At 50.6% G+C, this 23,707-nt stretch overlaps 1 protein-coding gene across 9 annotated transcripts in view; it reads left to right on the forward strand.

Annotated features, from left to right (window-relative positions):
• UNC13A (unc-13 homolog A) overlaps positions 1 to 23,707 on the forward strand; it is a 64,746-nt gene that overhangs the window by 23,478 nt on the left and 17,561 nt on the right. For 6 of the 9 annotated variants that reach the window (XM_043911004.1, XM_043911009.1, XM_043911007.1 and 3 more), the window contains 21 exons: positions 4,950 to 5,468; positions 5,974 to 6,082; positions 7,810 to 7,856; positions 9,700 to 9,778; positions 9,942 to 9,947; positions 10,416 to 10,487; positions 10,736 to 10,955; positions 12,068 to 12,295; positions 13,494 to 13,635; positions 13,739 to 13,908; positions 14,885 to 15,000; positions 16,281 to 16,444; positions 16,806 to 16,956; positions 17,270 to 17,338; positions 17,652 to 17,741; positions 17,968 to 18,102; positions 19,992 to 20,125; positions 21,282 to 21,367; positions 21,552 to 21,678; positions 22,447 to 22,543; positions 22,920 to 23,063. In XM_043911004.1, the coding sequence (XP_043766939.1) occupies positions 4,950 to 5,468; positions 5,974 to 6,082; positions 7,810 to 7,856; positions 9,700 to 9,778; positions 9,942 to 9,947; positions 10,416 to 10,487; positions 10,736 to 10,955; positions 12,068 to 12,295; positions 13,494 to 13,635; positions 13,739 to 13,908; positions 14,885 to 15,000; positions 16,281 to 16,444; positions 16,806 to 16,956; positions 17,270 to 17,338; positions 17,652 to 17,741; positions 17,968 to 18,102; positions 19,992 to 20,125; positions 21,282 to 21,367; positions 21,552 to 21,678; positions 22,447 to 22,543; positions 22,920 to 23,063 (2,905 nt within the window). The remainder of the gene's footprint in view (positions 1 to 4,949; positions 5,469 to 5,973; positions 6,083 to 7,809; positions 7,857 to 9,699; positions 9,779 to 9,941; positions 9,948 to 10,415; positions 10,488 to 10,735; positions 10,956 to 12,067; positions 12,296 to 13,493; positions 13,636 to 13,738; positions 13,909 to 14,884; positions 15,001 to 16,280; positions 16,445 to 16,805; positions 16,957 to 17,269; positions 17,339 to 17,651; positions 17,742 to 17,967; positions 18,103 to 19,991; positions 20,126 to 21,281; positions 21,368 to 21,551; positions 21,679 to 22,446; positions 22,544 to 22,919; positions 23,064 to 23,707) is intronic. The other 3 variants (XM_043911010.1, XM_043911013.1, XM_043911012.1) reach the window with 1 other exon arrangement.

Genomic DNA, 23,707 nt, shown 5'->3' on the forward strand with positions numbered 1-23,707 from the left:
AGCCAGAATTTAAACCTTGTCAGGCAGACTTCTGAGTCCATGACCACAAACACAATGCCACACTGCCCATCAGCCCTAAAAAAGACACCTGGGAACCCACAACGTTAGCCTCCCAAGGTCCCACAGCTGGACGGAAGTGGTGTTCTTTCTCCATCATCAGCAAGGACATCCACCAAGGAGATGGTCCGTTCTCTCTGCTCCCAGCAGAATCTTAGAACCACCCCTGTGTTGACCACATTCTGGCTGATTCATGTTGATGTTTGAAAGAAAGCAACAAAATTCTGTAAAGCAATTATCCTTCAATTAAAAAATTTAGGGGCAAACCCTGAATTCAAAAATTCAAGGGCAAACCTGGTATTAAACATAGCCGTGCAGCCTCCTGAATGGCAAGCCTTCTCCAACTCTTGACGAAAACATTAATGATGCAAACAAGTGTTTTACATCCTGGCTGAGATGTGGAGAAACCCTCAGAATCACTTTATTTTGAATGCAGTAAGAAAAGAAATCATAAATGGTTTCTCTTTGTGCTGTCAAAGTAAATGGGCTTTCAGAGTTGTGCCGTCCAACACGGCAGCCCCAAGTGGCTTTTTAAAGTTAAATTTTAAATGCTGTGCAGTGCTTTGTCACTCAGTCGTGTCTGACTCTCTGCGACCCCATGGACTGTAGCCCTCCAGGCTCCTCTGTCCATGGGGATTCTCCAGGCAAGAATACTGGAGTAAGTTGCCATGCCCTCCTCCAGGGAATCTTCCCGACCCAGGGATTGAACCCAGGTCTCCCGCATTGCGGGTGGATCCTTTCTTTACCATCTGAGCCACCAGGGAAGCCCACATTTTAAATAATAAGTAAAAGAAAATTTCAGTCCCTCCATCATACTGGAAGCTTTTCAAGTGCTCGACAGCTATGAACGTGTGGCTGCTATGTTGGATAGTATGGACAGAAAACATTTCTACTGGACAACACTCTAGAGAGTTTGGGTAAAACATAAGTTGAAGAAAACCTTGATAAGCTGCCTACTCAGTCTTTTTTTATTTTTAAACTGTTACTGATTTTCTTATTTCTGGATTTGCTGGGTCTCCGTTGCTTTGCATAGGCTTTCTCTAGTTTGCAGCGAGCAGGGGCTTCTCCCTTGCACTTGTGGTCTGGCTCCTCATTGCATTGGTTTCCCTTGTCACAGAGCACAGGCTGCAGGCGCCAGGGCTTCAGTAGTTGTGGTGTGTGGGCTCTGGAGCCTGGGCTCAGCATCTGTGGCGCAGGGGCTTAATTGCGCCACTCCATGTGGAATCCTCCCAGACCAGGGATCGAACCTGTGTCTCCCGCCTTAGCCACTGCACCACCAGGGAAATCCTCCCTACTCACTCTTTAGCACCATCCAGTACAATATTTTTTTTTGCAGGTATTTAAACAAGTTTTATGTTAAACTTCCCTATGTTTTGCATATACCATAGAAAGTTCAGATTGTTTATAGATGACATGTGTTAGAAGGAACTTTTTCCAGAGCATTTTTGGATGCCACTAGAGATTATCATAAGAAGTGAAGTAACTCAGAAAGAGAAAGACAAATATTTAATATGTGATATCACTTATCTGTGAAATCTAAAACATGACACAAATGAACTCGTCTATGAAACAGAAAGAGAATTGCAGGCACAGAGAAGAAACTTGTGTTTGCCAAAAGGGAGGGGTTTGGGGGAGGGATGGGGTGGGAGTCTGGCTTAGCAGATGTAAGTCATTATATATAGAATGAATAAATAACAAGGTCCTACTCTACAGCACAGAGGACTATATTCAATATCTTCTGATAAACCGTAATGAAAAAGAAAATAAAAAGCATGTATAGCTGAATCACTTTGCTGTACAGCAGAAATTAAAGCAACTTTGTAAATCAACTGGACTTCAAAAAGGAGAAAATAAGATTGAGCATTCAGTCCAGCCTCTTTATTTTTTAGGTCCAAGGAAATGAAATGACATACTCAAGGTAAACCACTTAGTGATATAAGAGGGAGTAGAATTAGTCTTGCCCTGGATTTACTCTAGCATCCTTCATTTAACTCCTTTGTGTGTGAGCCATCCTGAAAACAAAGAATTAGATCCCTTTCTGTTTGTATTAGTGACTTCCTTATTCCAAATATCTTCAGAAGCATTCCTGTCTCCCTAACAGCCTCTCCTTCCATTTTTGCAACCACTGCCATTTGTAAAGCATCATTCACTTGCATATTCAAGCTGGCTCAGACTCATGCAATTATTGGAACAAAGTTTCAATGTATGGGAAACAGTTGAAAAGAGAGTAAGATATCAAATATAAAGAAAATATGAGCTCTTTCAGTAGGTGGGAAAGTCTTCTCTTGGAGGAAAAAAGCAGAAGAGTGCCCATCTTACAGACAGGGAAACTGAGGCTCAAAGAGTAGGAGCAAGTTTCCTGGGTCTCAAAGCAGGGTGTGCATGGAGCTGGTCCTGGACCGGCTCCCATTCCTTGTGCATGGGCTTGTCTTGTCCTTCTCTGGCCCTGGGTGTGTCTGTATGTCCCAGAGAGAGTCTGTTTGGTGTGAGCATTCCTGGGATGGAATGGGGGGTGGGAATGGAAAAGGAGGAGCCTTGTCCACGCTCCCATGAACAGGTCACACAGCAGAGAGTGGGTGCACAGGCAGAAACAGCCTGACAGTGGCTTAAGACACCATCCCACGCCACCCTGGTCCTGCTGCCCAGTGTGGACACTGAATGCCCCCAGAGGAACAGACATTCCATCCTGCAGGTCAAGGCTTGGCTTACAGGAGGGACACAGCTAGACGCCCTGGTGGTGGGAAAGGGCAAGGTGGGCTTCCTGGAGGAAGGTGCCCGGGAGCTAGCCCTTGAAGGATAGATGAGGAGTCTGAGGAGAAGAATTCCAGGCAGAGAAAACAGCTCAGCTAAAGGTAGACTTGGCCAGATCATACAGGGAGGTTCTTGGTGGCTAACTCAATGGGATCCAGGAGAAGTGTCTGGGATCAGAGTTGTTTTGGCTCCCGAGTGTCAGAGCTGGGGTGGGAGGAGTCTTGGGGACCATCGGTCCCACCTTCTTGCAGCCTGGAGTGATTTACATGGTGCCTGGTGTCACAGGTGGGCATTTCCAGACCTGTGTGGAGATTCCAGTCCTAGGTGCACTCCTCACTTGGCGACCCGGAATGTGCTGGAGTGGACTTTGGGAGTATTCACCAGCAGAGGGAGCTGGGAGTCTGTTCCGGCCCAATAATACCCGAGGATTCCCCCGTCCTTGCTGTCTACAAAGACAGGCAATGAAAAGCAGTCAAACACACACATAGCTAAGCAGATAAGGGCGAGGGGGAGAAACCCCTGTTTGATTCCTACAGCATCGCAGGGTCTGGTTGAGAAAGAGGATCCTAGTCACTGAGAGGGAGGAAGTGTTTAAGACAAGGAACGCTGTTTATTAAGTGTCTGAATGAGCGGTGAGAAGGGGCTGAGAGGTGGCCTGTGTGTCTGCCCTCATGCAGATATTTTTCCTGGTTATGTTGAGTATGATCCAGGGTGCATATAAGGAGCATATAATGTGGATGAGGGTAGGTCTGACCTGACTAGAGGCTGAAGGAGACTCAGCTCACCCAAAGAAGTGCTATTTCAGTAGGCACCAAAGGAATTTTCCAGATAAAGCAGGCAAGGAAGGATGTTCCTGGGGGGGGGGCACAGCAGGTGCTAGGGTCCAGTTGTTTAGTTGCGTTCTGCTCTTTTTGCGACCCCATGAACTGTAGCCCACCAGGCTCCTCTGTCCATGGGATTTCCCGGGCCAGAACACTGGAGTGGGTTGCCATTTCCTTCTGTAAGGGATCTTCCTGACCCAGGGATCGAATCTGTGTCTCTTGCATCTCCTGAATTGGCAGGGAGATTCTTTACCACTGGTCCAGAGGTGGGAGCAGTTTAGGGTGTTGGAGGGACAGTCAGGAGGTCAGTGTGGCTGGAGCAGGGGGAGAGAAGGGAGGATGGAGGCAGCTGAGGGTGGGGAAGTTGGAGGGCCTGGGCCACACAAAAGTGCAGAGCACGGCATGGGGTTTTAGAGAATCTGCCTGCGATGCAGGAGGCCTGGGTTCGATCCCTGGGTTGGGAAGATCCCCAGGAGGAAGAAATGGTAACCCACTCCAGTATTCTTGCCTGGAGAATCCCATGGACCGAGGAGCCTGGTGGGCTGCAGTCCACGGGGTCGCAAACAGTCAGACATGACTGAGTGGCTAACTTTACTTTTATGGTAGAGTTTGGAACAGAGTAGGTCTGTGATTGGGTTTATGATTCCAATAAACCCCTTTGTGGCTTTCATGGAAAATGTTAATGTCCAGGAAAGAAGTGGACATTGAGTAAGACAGCATCTAATGGAGATGGCAGAGCCTGGGCTAACATGGGGCCCAGGATGCAAGGAAGAGGACGCATTACACATATGTCTTTGAGGTGGAGCTGAGGGGGCCGGTGAAGGATCAGCTGACAGTGGAAGCTGGGGAAAGAGTGGAGTCAGGGAGTCCTGATGAATGGAGGGGGCTCAACAGGGGGAGGACCAGGCTGAGGCGGGGGTAGGGGAGACATCAGGAGACAGGGGCAGCTATGTTTGTTGCAGGAGCGCTAGGTCTCCAAGGGGGCTGTGGCAGGGACACTCATTCGGGGTCCTCAATATGTGGGTGAACGCTTCCCCCCAGCTTCCACAGTGCCTGGATAGGCGCACACTAGGGCACTGATCTTGTCATCAATCTGATTTTATTGCCTGACCCCCAAGATGGTCAGTGACCTCAGGACAGCTGTCTTGTCTCTTTGGTTCACGGCTGTGTTTCCCGGGTGCCCAGAGGTGCTCCCCCAATGCTGGGAATAAAGGGAATGACCAACCCAGGGAATGACCGCGTGAGGGGGCCTGTGTGACCAGGGCCGGGCCGGGCCGCAGCTCTGTGCTCCAGCCCCTGAGCCCTGGCCCGACCCTGTAGCCCCACAGGCAGCAGCCGCTACGCCTCCTCAGGGGAGCTGAGCCAAGGCAGTTCGCAGCTGAGCGAGGACTTCGACCCGGATGAGCAGAGCCTGCAGGGCTCTGAGCTGGAGGACGAGCGGGACCGGGATTCCTACCACTCCTGCCACAGCTCGGTCAGCTACCACAAGGACTCGCCGCGCTGGGACCAGGATGAGGACGAGCTGGATGAGGAGCTGGATGAGGACCTGGAGGACTTCCTGGAGGAGGAGGAGCTACCTGAAGACGAGGAGGAGCTGGAGGAGGAGGAGGAGGTGCCGGATGACATCCGAGGCTATGCCATGCGAGAGGAGGCGGCTGTGGCCGAGCCCAAGGACTTCAAGCGTGTCAGCCTTCCACCTGCCGCCCCCGAGAGGGAGGACAAGGCCCCAGCCATGCCCACTGAGGCCCCCGACGTACCCAAGGTGGCCCCCGAGCCAGCCGTGCCTGAGGAAGCGCCTGCATCTGAGCGGGAGCCTGAGGCCCCCAAGGCTGAGGAGAGGTAGAGGGAAGGGGTTGAGGGTATCACAAGGTCACAGGGTCAGTGGTGTCATGGTAGGGTCAGTGTAGATCTGGGGAACGGGGAGGAGGGCTGTCACAGAGTCATGGGTCTAGGATGGGATAGGAGGGTCTTGGCGGTCAGAAAGGGCTCAGTGGGGTCAGAGTGGGTTGAGCAGGGTCATGAAGGAGTCTTGGGGGTTGTGAGGGGCTGGAGGGCTTTCCAGGGTTGGAGTGGTCACAAAGGCATCAGAAGAATCTTGGGCAGGTAGGATTACAAAGTTGCAGAAGATCCAGGAAGGTGGCAAGGGGACACAGGTGGGCCTGAAGGTGTCAGAGAGGAGATGGGCATGTGGGAAGTGGGGAGGGAAACTGAGGGTGGTCGGAGGGTCGTGGGCGGGTCACTGTATCTCTGAAGTGCCCAGGAGGCCATGGCGGGCCCAGCATCACTCAGACAGTGGGGGTGGAGGGGGTGCTGGCCCTGGAGCATCACGAACCCCCGGCCTCAGTTTCAGGCCTCGAGAAGGTGAGGAAGGCCAAGAGGGTCAGGACTCCGTGTCCAGAGCCAAGGCCAACTGGCTGCGAGCCTTCAACAAAGTGCGGCTGCAGCTGCAAGAGGTGAGTGACGGCGGCAGCCGGGCCACGCCCACGCTTTGCCCACACCCGTGGCCAGGCTGGCCACGCCCATGCCTCGCCCACTCCCGTGGCCAGGCTGGCCCCGCCCATTTCCCCAGTCCTTCCAAGTCCCAACCTACTACTGTGGTCCTTTCCCTGGCTCTGCCCACATGAGCCCATGCCACTCACTTCCCCCTTCCTTAGCCCCACCCACGCCTGCCCTGGCTCCAGCCTCACCATTCCCAGCTAAGTGCCTGCCCAATCTGACTCGTCCTACCCGGTCCTACTCCTGCCTACCTACTCTCCGGGGCAACCTGCTGGCTCCACCAAGCCCCGGTCCAACCTCCCCAGGGCAGCCTTGGATTTCTAAGTGGGGAAGAGGGAGAGGCGAACTAGTACCTGGGGCTGAAATTAAGCTGAGAGTGTGGCTATGGCCAAGTTCAGGGGCCAGGTTCATGGACAGGGATACAGGTCAGAGATACGAATGGACGTCAGGGTTAGGGCAGCAGCCAAATATTAGCGTTCAGGGTTAGACTTGGTGTTAGGGGAAGAGGTCAGTTCTTGGGGTCACACTGGGTGTCAGTGTTGGGATTAGGGAAAGGTCTGAAGTCTGATCCGTGTTGGAAAGGAGTTAGGTGAAAAATAGAATTAATGTCAGGGTCAGGATGACTGTTCTAATGGGCAGCAGGAATGAGGCCATTCATTGACTGCTTTATTCATTCAGCCTTCTCTGGGCTGGGGATAGAGCAGTGTTGTTATCTGCAGCGACCTTCCAAACTGGGGTGAGACTGGCAGGAGGAGGAGATCCTAAACAGACTCCCAAAGTCTCAGACCATCAATCATCAGAGCTACAAAAGTTTCAAGTCAAATTTCTTATCAGTTGTGCAATAGAATTTTCTTTTACTATACATTCCCATGGCTCTAGATTCAAAAGAGTAGCAAAGAATATACTGTGAAAAGGCTATTGACTAACTTTCCCTAAGTCAGCAAATTAAATGAAAAATGCAGCAGCTACCCTTGTAATGAAACTAATAATATGCCAAGAGAAAAGTAAACATGAGTGGGACCTCTGGGTTTCGTAGAAGGGGCATAAAGCTAATCTGGCAATCAGGAAAACTCACTGAAGGAGGTGATACTTTAAGTGAAGTGATATTCAAAATACTTTAACAGTATTTCAGGAGAAAGTGCCAGACCACTCTCCCTGCCCTGCCCGCCGCCCCCATTATGCCACCCTCTAGTTGCATGGTAGGAGGTGTTGACTTTGGGTCTATGCCGAGACCTAAATGATAGATGGAGGTTGGTTGAGAATGAAGGTGGGAAAGCATACAGTCAGGTGGTGCGGCTTAGGCAAAGGCCCTGGGGCATGAGATCAGATAATCAGGGGAGACAATCAAATGATAGGATCTTATGAATGTTGAGCCAGCCTCTGAGAATTCCAGGACTATAGAGCATGAGCAGTTGCTTGAGATGATGCTCAAAAACTCCTCCATTTTCACAGACAAGGGGACTAAAGTTCACTGCAGTTGGTGGCAGAGAGCATTTCCTTTCTTTTCATTTTACAGATGGATAAACTGAGGCCCAGAAAAGTCAGTGAGCTCCCTAAGGATACACAGTGAGCCCTAAGACCTAGGCTTTCTGACTCCCAGTGCAAAGGGGAGATGGTTGTGGGTGTGGTACCTGTGCTGACCTGGGAAGGGGCAACCACATGACTCAATCTATCTATCCTGCAGGCCCGGGGAGAAGGAGAAATGTCCAAGTCCCTGTGGTTCAAAGGCGGGTGAGTAATGGATCTTGGTGGGGAGAAAGAGGAAGTTTTGAATCCAGAGCTTGAAGCTGGTTCGCACCATAGCCTCAGCCCAACCAGTGCAGGGAGAGATTCCATTTAGACAAGAGACAGATTGAGCATGAGTGAAATAATGTAGCCACTGTCATAAGACACTCATGACCAGCATGAGCCAAAGATAGTAACACATCAAATCCTCACAAGGAACCCATGGGGGGCCCACTACCCCTGTTTTACAGATGAGAAAACTGAGTCCAGAGAGGTCTTGCCCAAGCCACTCATGTAATTCAAGACCATTTCCCCCTAGACAAAGTGTAAGGTGAAGAAACCCACTTCCTGCCTGATACAGCTGCAACCTTGGAGTGAATTTGTTGCTTCAATTCTGGTTTTACATCTCTCAGATTATTGCTACAGTTGCTGGCTGTTTCATGACACTATTTCTTACATGGAACATTTTTCATGTCTAGTTTCTCAAGTTACTGATTTTCCAGGGTGCTTTCTCAGCATTTGTGCATTCCAACACAATTCGACCCTTAATCCCTGGGGAGATTAAGTGAGGTTAGAGAATGCGAAAGATGTTTGTAAATTACACTAATATTTTAAAGGGCAGCTGGAGGGTTACTACTTTCCCTTGTACATACTTTGCAAACAGAGGCAGGGAGACAGAAGCTGTGACTCCCAGGTGGGCATGTATCCCAGGTGGGGAGCCCTGGAAGCAGGGCCTGAAAGTGGGGCTCCTGTGTGCCTGATTTATGCAGGAAGTGCCCTTAAGAGTGCTTCCCTCACAGGCAGGGCCAGGCAGGGGAAGCAGCCAAGCAGAGACATAGTTCAGATGTCTCCAAGCCTCTGTCTGATCCTTCAGGCAGTGCTGGTGCATGAATAGCACCCCAGGGCTTGTCTGGGGTCATTGGCCGCAGGCCTCACTCTCATTGGCCAATGGGAACATTCAGGAGAGTAACCACACCTGAATTGTCTCTGGGATGAGTGCATCTCTCAGTAAAGTGAATTTGGACAGGCCGTCCGGCATCTGCCACAGCCCTCATTATGATTCACCAGCTATGCCAGAGCTGCAGAGAGGAAACAGCACATATACCATTTCCTGTTTCCTCCTTCCCATGGGCTTTGAAATCCCTTCTTCCAGGATAGACTTTAAGTATGCACATGTATTTCCAATTTTGAGCATAACGTTTTCATTGATTTCTTAAATACATTTTTATTTAGATTTGCCTTAATTCAAATCTTCATTAAATGTAGGCAACTGCATCATCTCCCCATTCCTCAGACCAGGAAGTTGAGGCCCAGTGTCTTTGTTTCTTAGGGCTGCCGTAACAAACTGCCACAAATGGGGTCCTTAAAACAGTGTTTATCCTCTTGTGGTTCCTGGAGGCCAGAATTCCAAAACCAAAGTGTTGGAAAGGGTCATACTGACATCTGTAGGGGATAATCCTTGCTTTTCTAGCTTCTGGTAGTTAGTTGTTGGAAGTCCCGGGTATTCCTTGGGTGGTAAACAAGTCACTCCAATCTCTGCCCCTATTATCACACCACCGTCTTCTCCTTGTGTGTCTCTCTTCTTATAAAGATATAACTTTTATTGGATTAGGAGTGAATCCTACTCCAGGATGATCTTGCCTGAACTAATTACTCCTGCAATGACTCTGTTTCCAAATAAGCTTCCATTCTGAGATACTGGGGGTTAGGTCTTCAATGTATCTTTTGAGGAGACATAATTCAACCCTTAATACCTGGGGAGATCAAGTATCCTCCCCAGGGCTAAGATGATGTCTGTTGAAGGAAGGGGGACTTCCCTGGGCCCTTGACATCCGTGGGTGTCTTGCAGCCCTGGCGGTGGTCTCATCATCATTGATAGCATGCCGGACATCCGCAAGAGGAAGCCAATCCCACTCGTGAGCGACCTGGTGAGCGCCTGTGCCCTCCCCTCCCCCAGCAGAGCAGCCCTGCCTTAGGCAGTGCTCAACCTGGTCAACTGCCCATGGCAGACCTGGGGCTAGGGGCTGGCAAGGCATTCTCTGAGACTAATGTGATCTGATTTCTATTCTGCGTGCTGCCTGGACACTTCAGGCCATGGTGAGTGATGGCGACCCAGGCCCTTGAATATCCTCCCCAGGCCCCCACCCTGCACTGGGATCTTCCAGCTGGCCCCCAGCACATGGGTTCCGGGGAGGGAGCCTTGCCATGTCCTACAGTTCACCGGTGGGGAAGAAAGCAGATGGCTCCCCACTTTGGTTAATGCTGTGGCCGGTGGTTTTGTTCTGTGGCTGGTGACCATGGCCAAGTATAGTTCCCCAGTCTGGTCCATGGTGGTGAGGGATGGTTGAGTCAGAGATGTGGAGCTGCTTCCCTTCCAGGGTCTCTTCTAACCTGGAGCTTCTGTTACTTCCCAATTTTTTTTGTTGTTGTTGTTGCCATTTTTGCTCTCACTGCTGTGACCTGAATCGGTGGTCGATGGCCTCAAACCGTGGATTCTGCTTGTGGTGGTAACCCCTGGGTGCCTACGGACCCTTCTGACTCGCTTGGTGACTTCCCTGTTTCCAGTCCCTGGTCCAGTCCAGAAAAGCAGGCATCACCTCGGCCTTGGCATCCAGCACTTTGAACAACGAAGAGCTGGTGCGTGGGGCTCTTTTCCCCAGGTTGGAGGGTGGACTGGGCTGAGGGCTCCTGGAGGAAAGGAAGTGGGGTGTGGCAGAGACAAGCGCTCCTCACTTTACAGAATTCGACAGCACAGCAGCATAGTTTATGGACCGGAACCATGGATTCCGACAGTGTGGAGGTGGCGGGGAGGGGGCGCGGGGGGGGAAGGGAAGCCAGTGCCCCCAGGTTAGGGCTCTATGTCACAGGCCCTGCTTCCCCCGCAGAAAAATCACGTTTACAAGAAGACCCTGCAAGCCTTAATCTACCCCATCTCGTGCACGACGCCGCACAACTTCGAGGTGTGGACGGCCACTACACCCACCTACTGCTACGAGTGTGAGGGGCTGCTGTGGGGCATCGCGCGGCAGGGCATGCGCTGTACCGAGTGCGGTGTCAAGTGCCACGAGAAGTGCCAGGACCTGCTCAACGCGGACTGTCTGCAGCGTGAGTGCTGGACGCGGGCGGAGCGCAGCGGAGACCCAGGGGAGGGACTGTTAACTCTAGGGGCGGGGCTCTGGCGAGGGGGCGGGGCGGGGCTCTGGCGAGGGGGCGGGGCGGGGCGGGGCTCTGGCGAGGGGCGGGGCGGGGCTCTGGCGAGGGGGCGGGGCGGGGCGGAGCTATGCTAACGAATGGTGTTGCGGAGTATTGGGAAGGGAGATGGGCGGGAGGTCCTAGAGGGGTGGGGCAGGGCTCAGGGAGGAGCTAAACTGCACACTACGGAAGGATGCGCGTGCGTGCTCAGTTCTGTCCGACTCTGCGACCCCACGAACTGCAGCCCGCCAGGTTCCTCTGTCCATGAAGATTCTCCAGGTAAGAATACTGGAGTAGGCTGCCATGCCCTTCTCCAAGGATCAAACCCGCGTCTTTTAAGTCTCCTGCTTTGACAGGCGGGTTCTTTACCACTAGGGCCACCTGGGAAGCGAATAAACTGTACAAGGGGCCGGACTTAATGGGAGGTAGAGGTTTTCCACGGGAAAAAAAATGGATTATGGTTAGGGTTAATTCAAAGGACAGAGAGGACTCAAGTTGGGCAGAGGAATCAGAGAAGGGGAGAGACTTGGCGAGGGTGGGGTCAGAGCAGGAGGGGACTCACGCGGACAGGAGGGGCTAAGACAGGAGGTGGGAACTTTAGGGGGAAAGGCCTGTTTGGGGGAGGATTCAGAGAGCTGGTAGGAGCTCTGGTATCTCTAGTGCTTCCCAAGTAGCTCAGTGGTAAAAAAAAAAAAAAAAAAAAATCCGCCTGCCAATGCAGGGGACTCGGATTTGATCCCTGTGTCTGGAAGATCCGCTGGAGAAGGAAAATGTGGGTTGCCACCCACTCTAGTATTCTTGCCTGGAAAATCCCATGAGAGGAGCCTGGCGGGCTACAGTTCATAGGGTCTCAAAGAGTTGGACACAACTGAGCACGCACTGGTATCTCTAGCCTGGGGGCGGTAACTCACCTGAACCCCGTATCCGTGGCAGCGGAGGAGGAAGCCCTGGAGTGAGAATCAGGGCTGTCGCTTCTGGGAGGGGGTGCACTGTGTAAGGTGACGCCTGTCTGCGCCTGTCCGCAGGGGCGGCGGAGAAGAGCTCCAAGCACGGGGCGGAGGACAGGACGCAGAACATCATCATGGTGCTCAAGGACCGCATGAAGATCCGGGAGCGCAACAAGCCCGAGATCTTCGAGCTCATCCAGGAGATCTTCGCGGTGACCAAGACTGCGCACACGCAGCAGATGAAGGCGGTCAAGCAGAGCGTGCTGGACGGAACATCCAAGTGGTCGGCCAAGATCAGCATCACTGGTGAGGCCGCGGAGCGGGGGAGGGGCTGCCACGGGGTCCCATATTAGCCTCCTGTGCTCCCTCCCACGCTCCTTCCTTCCCTTTGCTACACATGTCTGAGGGTTTCCGTGACTTTCTCATGGCTGTGTGTATGCGTTTGCGCCCACAGTTGGGCATATATGTCTCCAAACGTGTGTGCCTGAAACTATCCGGGTGTATCTCGGTTGGTAGACCCTAGAACCAGACCTGAAAAAGAGATGAGGGCAAGCAGTTTACCTGGGAGGTGAACCCAGGAAGCCCCCAGGAGTATTGGGCAGTGACACCAGGAGGGAATAAGTCCTACCAGGTGGCTCTAGTGGTAAAGAACCTGCCCGTCAATGCAGGAGACATAAGGGATGCAAGTTTGATTCCTGGGTCGGGAAGACCGCCTAAGAGGAGGGCATGGCAACCCACTCCAGTATTCTTGCCTGGAGAATCCCATGGACAGAGGGGATGCAGGGCTACAGTCCTGGAGGGCTTCAGTCCATAGGGTCGCAGTCAGACACGACAAGCGATTTAGCATGCGCGCAGGGTGCCACCTAGCAAGCGACATAGTGGATGTAGTGGACATCTGCAACCACTAGGCGACAGTATTGAGCTCCCAGACCTGAGAGGTCCTTCCGGGGCTGGGGCCTTGTAGTGTTTATCCGTTCCTCATCCTCCTTGAGATTTCCCGGGAAACAGATGACAAGATGAGGATTTCTGGGCAGATGGGTATCCGTGATGTTGTCCCAGAAAGTCTCAGTAGGAGATGGAGACTTGGATGGAGTGGGAAATGCCAGCAGGAAGGACTGAAACAAGTAGTTAAGCAGGACTTCCAGACCCTCCCTGAATTTGGGAGCAGGGAGGTAAGAAGCTCAGAGGAGGATGCCAGTCAGGTCATACTGCGGGCAACTGGCGGCTCAATCCTGGGGATTTTATGGGGGCAGTGTAGAGCATACGCCCGAGAGTGACCCGCCTGACCCTGGGGCACCTTCGCCTCCTTCATTGGGTGAGGTTCCCCCGTTGTTAAAGCGTGAGCACGTGGCGCATGCGCAGTGGGTATGCTTACGGCTCTAGTGGCCAGGGCAAAGCCCTCAGCATTGGTCACAGGGGTTCCCTGTGGAGCCCGTGGGAGTGACTGTTCTTGGCCTGCCTACTCCTAGAGCCCACATTTATATTTGTTTTCTGTGTCTTCCAGTGGTCTGTGCCCAGGGTTTGCAGGCAAAGGACAAGACGGGATCCAGTGACCCCTATGTCACCGTCCAAGTCGGGAAAACCAAGAAACGGACAAAAACCATCTATGGAAACCTGAACCCCGTGTGGGAGGAGAACTTTCACTTGTAAGTGTCTGGCTGGGGGCCCCCATACGGAGCTTCCTGTTGGGGCAGCTGAAGGCGGCAGGGGTTCAAGAGCCCTGCCCCGACCTCCTCCTCCCCTCTGCAGTGAATGCCACAACTCCTCAGACCGAATCAAGGTGCGTGTCTGGGATGAGGACGACGATATCAAATCTCGCGTGAAGCAGCGGTTTAAGAGGGAATCCGATGACTTCCTGGGTCAGACGATCATCGAGGTGCGGACACTCAGTGGCGAGATGGACGTGTGGTACAACCTGGGTGAGCAAGGGTGGGGATCGGTGGGGGGTCGGGAGGGGGAGGGAGTCCCAGAGAGCCAGCCAAAGTGGGGAGCCCGGCTGGAGGGAAGAGACAGTGTCCGGAGCAGTTAGTCTAGGAGCCCAGTCTAATGAAGGAGGAGGCAGAGTCTGTGAGCCCAGTCTGATAGGAGTAAGAAGCACCCAGGCTGAGAGCATGAGCAGAACCTAGGCATCTGTTAGTTCAGTCTGGGAGAGTGAGGGAGGGACAGAATCTCCATATCCCATTCTGACTCGGGAGGCAGAAACGAGACCAGAGGATCCTGGTGCAAGGAGAGAGGCACAGAGCCAGGCATCTAAACTAAGAAGTGGAACTGAACTTTGAGAATCCAGCATAAGGGAAGAGGGAAGAGGTAGATTTGGGGATTCCTAATCTGAGAGCGGGAGCTGTAGACCCAAGAACTCCAAGATGAGTAGGATCTGTGAGCCCAAACCAAGGGCAGAGGAAGAACCCCAGTCTGAGAGGGGTGAGCAGAGTCTCGGAACTTCTTAGTTTGGTTAGAGGAAATCTAGCTCTCCCATTCTGATGGGGGAGGCAGGAAGCAAGACCTGAGGATACTAGTCTGAGCAAAGAGGCACAGATCCAGGAATCCTGTCTAAGAGGATCAATCAAGTAGATTCTAGGGAGCTTGATCTGATGAGGAACACAGAGTCTGAGAGCTCAGCCTCGGGAAGAAGCAAGGCTCTGAGTATAAAGAAGGAGATGCAGACCAAGGCATTTAATCTGGGAGAGGAAGCAAGATCTGGGATCCTAGTTAGAAGGCATACACAGGGCTTAAGAATTCTAGTCCAATGGGAGAGACACAAGTCTAGGGAGACAATCTAAGGAGAAACTCCTAGGCCTTATCAAGGAGTCTGGGAGGCCTGCAGTTAGGCATATGTGAAAATAGCGCGGGGCCCTGTTGGGAAGTTCTGACACTGCCGTCATTTCTGCTCTGCAGACAAGCGGACTGACAAATCTGCTGTGTCAGGCGCCATCCGGCTACACATCAGTGTGGAGATCAAAGGTGAAGAGAAGGTGGCTCCTTACCACGTCCAGTACACCTGTTTGCACGAGGTGAGGCCCACTGCTCCACCTTGCCGTAAGGTCACCCTCATCGCCCACATTCCCTCCACTCACCATTCCTTTCTGCCCCAGCTGCTTCTTCCTCTTTCTTACCACACCATCCACACTCCTCTGGGCCACTGAGACTGTCCCCCATGCCATTCTTTCTGCTCAGAAAACTCCTCCCCATCAATCAAGTTCCACCTTCAGGCCCCCCTCCTCTGGGAAGGGGAATGGACTCCCACCAGCAAACTACAGGTCTTCCATCTGTCTCAGCCGTGAACACTCACAGTTAGGTTCTTTGTGCCAAGGTTTGTCTCTTCTAACTGCCTGGGGGTTCCTGGAGAGAACTCAGTTTGTTGATTGAATGGATGAAGGAGTGCTGAGTGGATAAAAATTGTGTGAAAAGATGAAAAGATCAGTGGATGGATGTATGGTTGAATTGTTGGAAGTACAGATGAGTTGAATTGGTGAATTAGGGGTAGTTGGATAGATAGATGGGTGAGTAGATGGATGGACAGATAGATGATGGATGGAAAGATGGATGGATGAATAAACTGATGGGTGGGTAGATGGGTGATGGATGGTTGAATGGGTTGATAAATTATTAAATGGAAAGATTAAGCTGTGGGTAGTTAGACGGGATAGATGGATGTGTGGCTGAATTAGTTAGAGGGAAGTTTGAGCAGATAGGTGAATTTGGGGGTTGTTGGAACGGTGGGTAGGTAGATGAGTGGATAGATGAATGGGTGGAAGGAAGGGTGGGTGGATGGATGTGTGGCTCAACTGCTGGAAGTATAGATGTGTGGATGGGAGAGTTTGGGAGTAGGTGGGTGGGTGTGTAGATGCACAGACAGGTGGGTGATAGATGGGTGGATTGACGGTTGATGGGTGGAAGGATGAATTATTGGATGGACAGTGAAGTTGTGGGTAAATGTATGGGATGGATGGATGTGTGGTTGAATTATTGAAAGAGTGGATAAGTGAACAGGTGGGTTTGGGGGTAGTTGTATTGATGGGTAAATGACTAGATGGATAGCGAGATGGATGGGTGGGTAGATGGGTGGATGAACAGACGTACAGATGGATGGGTGTGTAGTTGAACTGTTGGAAGGATGGATGAGGAATAACTGAAATTTGGGGTAGTTGGATGGATGGATGGGTGGTGGATGGACCAAAGAGATGAATGAATGAAGTGAGTAAACAGATCAGTGAATGAGCTAAGCTACCTTCTACCTGACCCTTTGTGTCCCCTTATACTCTCGATGACACCTTCTCCCTTGTGGTGGCAGAACCTGTTCCACTTCGTGACAGATGTGCAGAACAATGGGGTCGTGAAGATCCCAGATGCCAAGGGTGACGACGCCTGGAAAGTTTACTATGATGAGACAGCCCAGGAGATTGTAGATGAATTTGCCATGCGCTATGGCGTCGAGTCCATCTACCAAGCCATGACGTAAGGCTACAGGCTGAGGTGGACATGAGGTGCAGGAAACGGGGGGGGAGGGTAGCTACCAAGAGGATACTGGCAGATCTGGGTGGAAGGGGCTCTCGGGAGGGGAATCCAGAGAGGAGATGAGTGTGGTCGGGGTTCTGTAATTTTCCTGGAGGCTAGCGGTGTCATTGGTGGAAACTAGAGTGACAAGGATGAGAGCTGGAGATAGAGGCAGAGATAGGACAATTCATAGAAGAGACAGAAACTCAGAGGGCAGAATCAAGCAGGGAGTAAGGGGATGGTTTGAGGGGTTGGGGGGCTGTCTTAGAGGCACTCTGGGGCCTGGACACCAGACCCAGTGCTTCCCATTCCCTCCTACCAGCCACTTTGCCTGCCTCTCTTCCAAATACATGTGTCCCGGGGTGCCTGCCGTCATGAGCACCCTGCTTGCCAACATCAACGCCTATTATGCTCACACCACCGCCTCCACCAACGTGTCTGCCTCCGACCGCTTCGCCGCCTCCAACTTTGGGGTCAGTTCCAGGAGCAGAGGCCTAGAGATAAGGGAGAGCCTGACCCTGTGCTGGCCAGACCTCACGTGACTCCCAGATCCCCAGTCTGGACCTCACTTACTGTGTGACTGCACCATTCATTCCCCTCTCTGAGCCTAATATTGCCCCTGTGTTGAATGGAAATGGATGTCACGAGGGTTCAGTTCAACAGTGCATGGGGTGTGCATGGTATATAGCAACCACTTAGCCAATATGTCAACCAACTTTGGCTGGCGCGCTTGATCCCCAAGTCCCTGCTTTCGCCCAACCTCCTCCTCCACCTCTGCCTCCTCAGAAAGAGCGCTTTGTGAAGCTCCTGGACCAGCTGCATAACTCCCTGCGGATCGACCTCTCCATGTATCGGGTGAGAAGTGCACGTATGATGATTCACTCACCACATGCATGTGTGTGCCTGAAGGGGACTGCTACCAGCAAGCATGCATATAGGAGGACCCATCTTAGCATGTGGAATGTGTTCCTCCAACACATGTATACATTTGTGGGCAGCACCTGCTCAACACGTTTAGTGCATCCAAGAAGATACCGCCAGTTACTTCAAGATGTTCTCAGTTGCCCCTGACACACCTCTCGAAACTTGGAGGCTCTTGTGTCTTCCCTAAAACATGATCTCCCATCAACCCCTAGCCTTCTTCCGTAACCCCACCTCCCTTCCATAGAATAACTTCCCAGCCAGCAGTCCAGAGAGACTCCAGGACCTCAAATCCACTGTGGACCTTCTCACCAGCATCACCTTCTTTCGGATGAAGGTAGGTAAGGGGACCTGGTTCTATCAGCTCTCCAAGGAGGATACTCCAGAACTCTTAGGTCCTAAACAAGGAACATTTTGTCTGGAAAGCAGGGCCCTTTCTCAGTGACCCTGTGCTTTCATATTGCTACATCATTTCCTTAAACACAGATCCACCTGTAGCCACTTTCTGGGTACCCCCTGTCCCAATTTTGCACAACCCTGCCCCTCTCCTCCCCTCCCTCCAGGTACAAGAACTCCAGAGCCCACCCCGAGCCAGCCAGGTGGTGAAGGACTGTGTGAAAGCCTGCCTCAACTCTACTTACGAGTACATCTTCAACAATTGTCATGAACTCTACAGTCGAGAGTACCAGACTGACCCGGTGAGGACCCCAGATGAGGCAGAGGGGACCCCAGGGCTCCACCTAGACCCTGGTCTGACTCTCACTTCCCAAGTGATTTAATACTTCTCAACCTCCATATCTTCCCCTGTAAAATGGAGTCATAAACCCACACCTCAGGATTGAGGAGGAAATTCAATGAGCTGCAAGCTTTAGATAAAGTATAGTTAAGTACTTAGCATCTGGCACACAGTAGGAGCTCAATCAGTTTGGTTTTAGGAGCTTCCCAGGCGGCTCAGTGGTAAAGAATCTGCATGCCAATGCAGGAGCCACAGGAATCAAAGGTTCAAACCCTGGGATGGGAAGATCCCCTGGAGGAGGAAATGGCAAACCACTCCAGGATTCTCGCCTGGGAAATCCCAAGACAGAGGAGCCTGGTTGGGCTACAGTCCACGGGATCGCAAAGAACCAGACATGACTGAAGCGTCTGAGTACAAACTTAGTTAAGTCTGGCATAGTACAATGTGCCTGCAATAGAGTCCCTGTGCAATAAATGTTCAGTTGAATTGAATTTCTTCAGTTCAGTCTTGAACTCAATTTATGTGAGTATTTATTTATTTATTTGAGGTCTTTCAACACATTGTTTACAAATATAATATCCCAGGATTGTCAATGAGGTTTCAAGGAGCTTATATTCTATTGGGAGGAAAATGTATAAACTGGAAATTTACAACCATAGTCATTAGCACTGGGATGGAGAAATCACAAGAGGCTGTGGGAGCTGAGCCCTTGCATCAGGTTGGGCTTCTGATATGAGATAACACATAAGCTGAATTCAGCTCAAATTTCTTTTATTCTGTTCATTTACATTCAGATGACTTGAGTTGAAATCAAGTTGCTCTTAACTGGGTTGGGGTGAAGTAGATTAAACTGGGTTGGGTTTACTTCAATATTAATATAATCAGTTTAGATCTGTTTATTTCTATTCACTTGACTTAAGTTAAAGTTGCTCTAGGCTAATTAGGTGAGCATCACCAAGTTGGACTGAGTTGAGTAAAAACTTATTCATTTCCGTTTAGTTTATTTGAAATTGTTCTTGACTGGGTTGAATTGGCTTGAGTTAGGATGAGCTCGGCTGTTGGATTAGATATAGTTGAGTTGGACTTATTTCAGTTGAGTTTAACTACCAATATTCTCGTTTCCATTGATTGACCAAAGTTGGATTGAGTTGGCCTGAGTATGTTAGGCTGAGATAAGTAGGTGAAGTTGGATTGGGTTGACTTGGGTTGAATTGAATTAGATTACTTTAGGTTGGATTGAGTTCAAGTTGATGTATTTCCATTGTTCTGATTTAGATTGATGTTGATCTTGGGCACATTGGTTAGGTTCAATCCAGTTGGATTCATCTGAGTTTAATTCAATCCTGTTAAGTTTAATTCTATTCATTCCGTGTAATTGGCCCCGTTCCACTGAGTTAACTCTGAGAACTGCCATCTGTTAAGCTAAGTGGTTCTGATTTGCATTTATTTTGATTCTGTTTGGTTTAGTGGGCTTGAGCTTGTTCAGCTAAATTCAGTTCCACTTATTTTTATGAGTCTGATTAAGCTTCGTGAGCTGTGTGGACATGAGCTCTCTGGGGGCCTGTTTTGCTGTTGTTGTTCAGTTGCTAAGTCGTGTTTGCCTGTTTTCGACCCATGGACTGCTGCACGCCAGGCTTCCCTGTCCTCCACTATCTTCCAGAGTTTGCTCAAACTCATAACCATTGAGGCCCGTTTACATGAGTTTAATTCCTTTTCAAGAAGACCTCTCACCTGAATCATACACATGTCAATAGGGCCCTTCCTCCCTAACCTCCTGCCCCTCAATAATGAACTGTCTGAGCTCCCTACCCCTGAACCCTTTGTGACCAACACCCCCACTGTTCTTTCTAGGCCAAGAAAGGGGAAGTTCCCCCGGAGGAACAGGGCCCCAGCATCAAGAACCTCGACTTCTGGTCCAAGCTGATCACTCTCATAGTGTCCATCATTGAGGAAGACAAAAATTCGTACACTCCTTGCCTCAACCAGTGAGTTTTGCGTCTGTGTAATTAATTATCTGGAGGTCGTCGTGAATGTGTGTCACAATTTTGTGTCTTGTGTGTAAAGGTAGCCCTATCTAATTATATGTGAAATGTGTATATGGGGGCACCTGTGCATGTGCATGTGCATGGATGAAATACAGCATAATTTGCAAACAGAATTGTGCGTATGTACACAACCACTGGTCTAGTCAGACGTGTTTTCTATGCGCTGATGTGTGTAACAGTGTGTACATGTGGATAAAATTTTATGTCTGTAGGTTCATAAATAACAGTAGTGTTGCTTGAGTATTCTCTGTGTGTTAGATACTGTACTAAATCTTTTGCATGTGCATTGCATTATCTCTTATATGTGTGAATATAATTTTGTGTATGGTTGTGGTCTGTGGGTTTAATTGTTATTTGTGTATAGTCGTGCACTTTAATATGCGATGTGAATTGGGTAATTATGTATGAATGTGCACACAGTTTTGGTTTGTGGCTTTACATGTCTGTAGAATTTTCATCTGTGTTAACTTAGTGAGCTATTGTGTTTTCTTGCTCCCTATGGTGAATGCTAGAAGGACTCCTGACTCTGGAGTGCCAGCATCTCTTGGTTACTTAAATATTAAGTTAAGATAAGGGATTCTGGATGAATGAACCAAAGGGTGGATGGATGAAGGGATGTTTGGACAGGTGAATGGAGATGGATAGATGAATAGATGGATATGTAAACAGGTGGATGAATGGATGGGTGAATGAATAGATGGATGGATAGACAGATGGCTTGATGGATTAACAGATGGATTAATAGGTGGATGGATGAATAGATTGGTGGACGGATGGTTGGGCGAGTAAAGGAATGAATGAAGGAATAGATGGATGGTGAGATGGGGGGATGGGTGAATAGACAGATGGGTGGGTGAATGGATGGGTAGATAGATGGATGAGTGGGGCAATGAATGAATGGAGGGATGGGTAGGTGGAGGCTCAGAGAGAAGCAGGCCTCAGTGCAGAATCACTTAGCAAGTCAGTGGCTATGAGTGAACTTGAATCCAGACCCCTTGCCTGTCCCACACTACCCTCTGGGGCTGGGAAGGCCAAAGCAGCCTGTGCCATCTGGCTTCTGTCTGCCAAGGTTTCATACTTTTATGATCTTCACTAGGTTTCCCCAGGAATTGAACGTGGGTAAAATTAGCGCTGAAGTGATGTGGAACCTGTTTGCCCAGGATATGAAGTATGCAATGGAGGGTGAGTGCCCCCCAACCCAGCCTGGAAACAGCAGTTAGCTGTGCCTCAGTGTCCCCCCTAAGGTTGTGAGTTCCCTGGCCCCTCATATTGGAGGTCAGACCTCAGTGATGGCCAGAGTGGGCACTGCCATGGCAGAGAGTGGTAGACACCTCTGGCTAAGTTGCCCCCTTGCTTTCCCCACCAGAGCATGATAAGCATCGCCTGTGCAAGAGTGCCGACTACATGAACCTCCACTTCAAGGTCAAATGGCTCTACAATGAGTATGTGGCTGAGCTGCCTGCCTTTAAGGACCGAGTGCCCGAGTATCCCGCGTAAGTCCCCTGTCCTGAGCCCAAGCCAGAACTGTAGTGCTGACAGCTAGACTGAGGTCCCAGATGGGAGAGTCAACCTCTTCAAAGTTCCCTGGGCATCAGACAGCTAGACTGAGGTCCTGGGTGGCAGAGTTGACCTCCTCCGAGTTCCCTGGGCATCAGACAGCTAGACTGAGGTCCTGGGCAGGAGAGTTGACCTCAGATCTTCCTGGGCATCAGGAGGGTACAGGTGGGGTACAATCCCAGTGTTCTCCATTCTTAGCTGTTGAACTATGGACTTCTCTAGCCAGACAATTAATGATCATAAGATCCAGGAACCATGCTGAGCAGTCCCACTTGTCCTTTCTCCTTTAATCCTTTCACCAATTCTATGAGACAGGAGTCTTGTCATTTCTACTTTGTGGGTTAAGAAATAGAGAATAAAATACTGAAGGATTTGCCCAAGGTGATGTCCAATTAGTGACAGAGCCAGGATTTGAACCCAGGACGTTTGACTCTTGGGCTGTGTTGGAGAGTGGGATGGTCACCGTTTACCAGGACCTACTGTGTGCTCTGTCAGGATCTCAGAGAATAAACCCACTTGCCCAAAGGCAGTTTATCCACCAGGATCCCACATGTCTGGGCCTTGCTCGGACAACGGTCATTCAGTCCATTTCAAGGGTGAAGTCGGAGGGGGCTGGGGAGTGGCCACCCAGGCCATAGGTGAGTCTGAGCAGAGGATTAGGGAGACAAGAGATGGTAGGGCCCCATCTTGGCTCTCCACTCCAGGTGGTTTGAGCCCTTTGTCATCCAGTGGCTGGACGAGAATGAGGAAGTGTCTCGAGATTTCTTACATGGAGCCCTGGAGAGAGACAAGAAGGATGGGGTAAGAAAACTGATCCACCACCAAGCTTCCAGTCTGCCCACAGTGGCCTCACTACTTCTGGGGTCCATTGAGATCCAATCTGGGGGCAAAACTGCCCTTGGGATGAGGCCAGTCTCTGGAAAACATGTCCATCTTTGTCTTGCTCACAGTGTTGATGGGTCTTTTGTTCCTCTAGCAAATGAATGCGAGTTTATCAAGCCTGACCCCTCCCCCTGCATCCACCTCTAAGTCTTGGCTCTGAGTCCACCTTGCCCACTATCCATCTCACTGTCATCCCAGGGCATTCTGGCTCTCCCTGTGGAAAGCAGGAAGGTTGGACTCCGGGGACTGTCTGGTTCTAACCTCTCTCCTCCCTCTATCCTCCCTTCCGATGCAGTTCCAGCAGACTTCAGAGCATGCCCTGTTCTCCTGCTCCGTGGTGGATGTCTTCTCCCAGCTCAATCAGAGCTTTGAGATCATCAAGAAACTCGAGTGTCCTGACCCCCAGATTGTGGGGCACTACATGAGGCGCTTTGCCAAGGTTTGGAAGTGTGGATGGGGTCCAGATGGGGGATGGGATAGGGTCAAAGTTGGGGTTGGTGTGGAGGTGGGATTGAGGTAAAGGTTGGGGTTGTTGATATCACTGGTATTAAGGTAGGGGTTCATGCCACTGTTAGGATTGGTCATGCCATAGACATTGGAGTTGTGGTTGGAGTTTGGGGTTGGGATTCGAGGTTGGAGGTTGGGTTGAGGTCATGGAGATTGGAGTTGAAGTTGGGATCAGGGTTTGGATTCAGTTTGAGGTTGGGGTTGAGGTCAGGGTCATAGTTAAAGTTGGAGTTGAATTTGGACCTGGGGTCAGGGTTAGGGGTGAGATTGAGATATGGGTTAGTTTTTGGGTTACTATTAGGACTGGAACTCAATAAGACATTGAGTTTGGAGTGAGTATTGGGATTTATATAGAATGTGAGCAGGTGTTTGGGTGAGTTTGAAGGTTGGGGCCATCAGTTGGATTGACTTCAACCTGGGGTAAAGTTGAGGATTGTAGATAGGAATTGGGATTCAATTTGGGACTGAGTTAAGCTTATGCTTGGGGTTAGGTTACTATGACTGTTGGGTTGCTCTGAAAAGGAGCTATGTCTATGTGAGACAATCATCTCCGTTGGTGGTGTCTCCCCTTGGTCA

The sequence above is a fragment of the Cervus elaphus genome, chromosome 9, assembly GCF_910594005.1.
Source record: "Cervus elaphus chromosome 9, mCerEla1.1, whole genome shotgun sequence".
In the NCBI taxonomy this organism is placed as follows: Eukaryota; Metazoa; Chordata; class Mammalia; order Artiodactyla; family Cervidae; genus Cervus; species Cervus elaphus.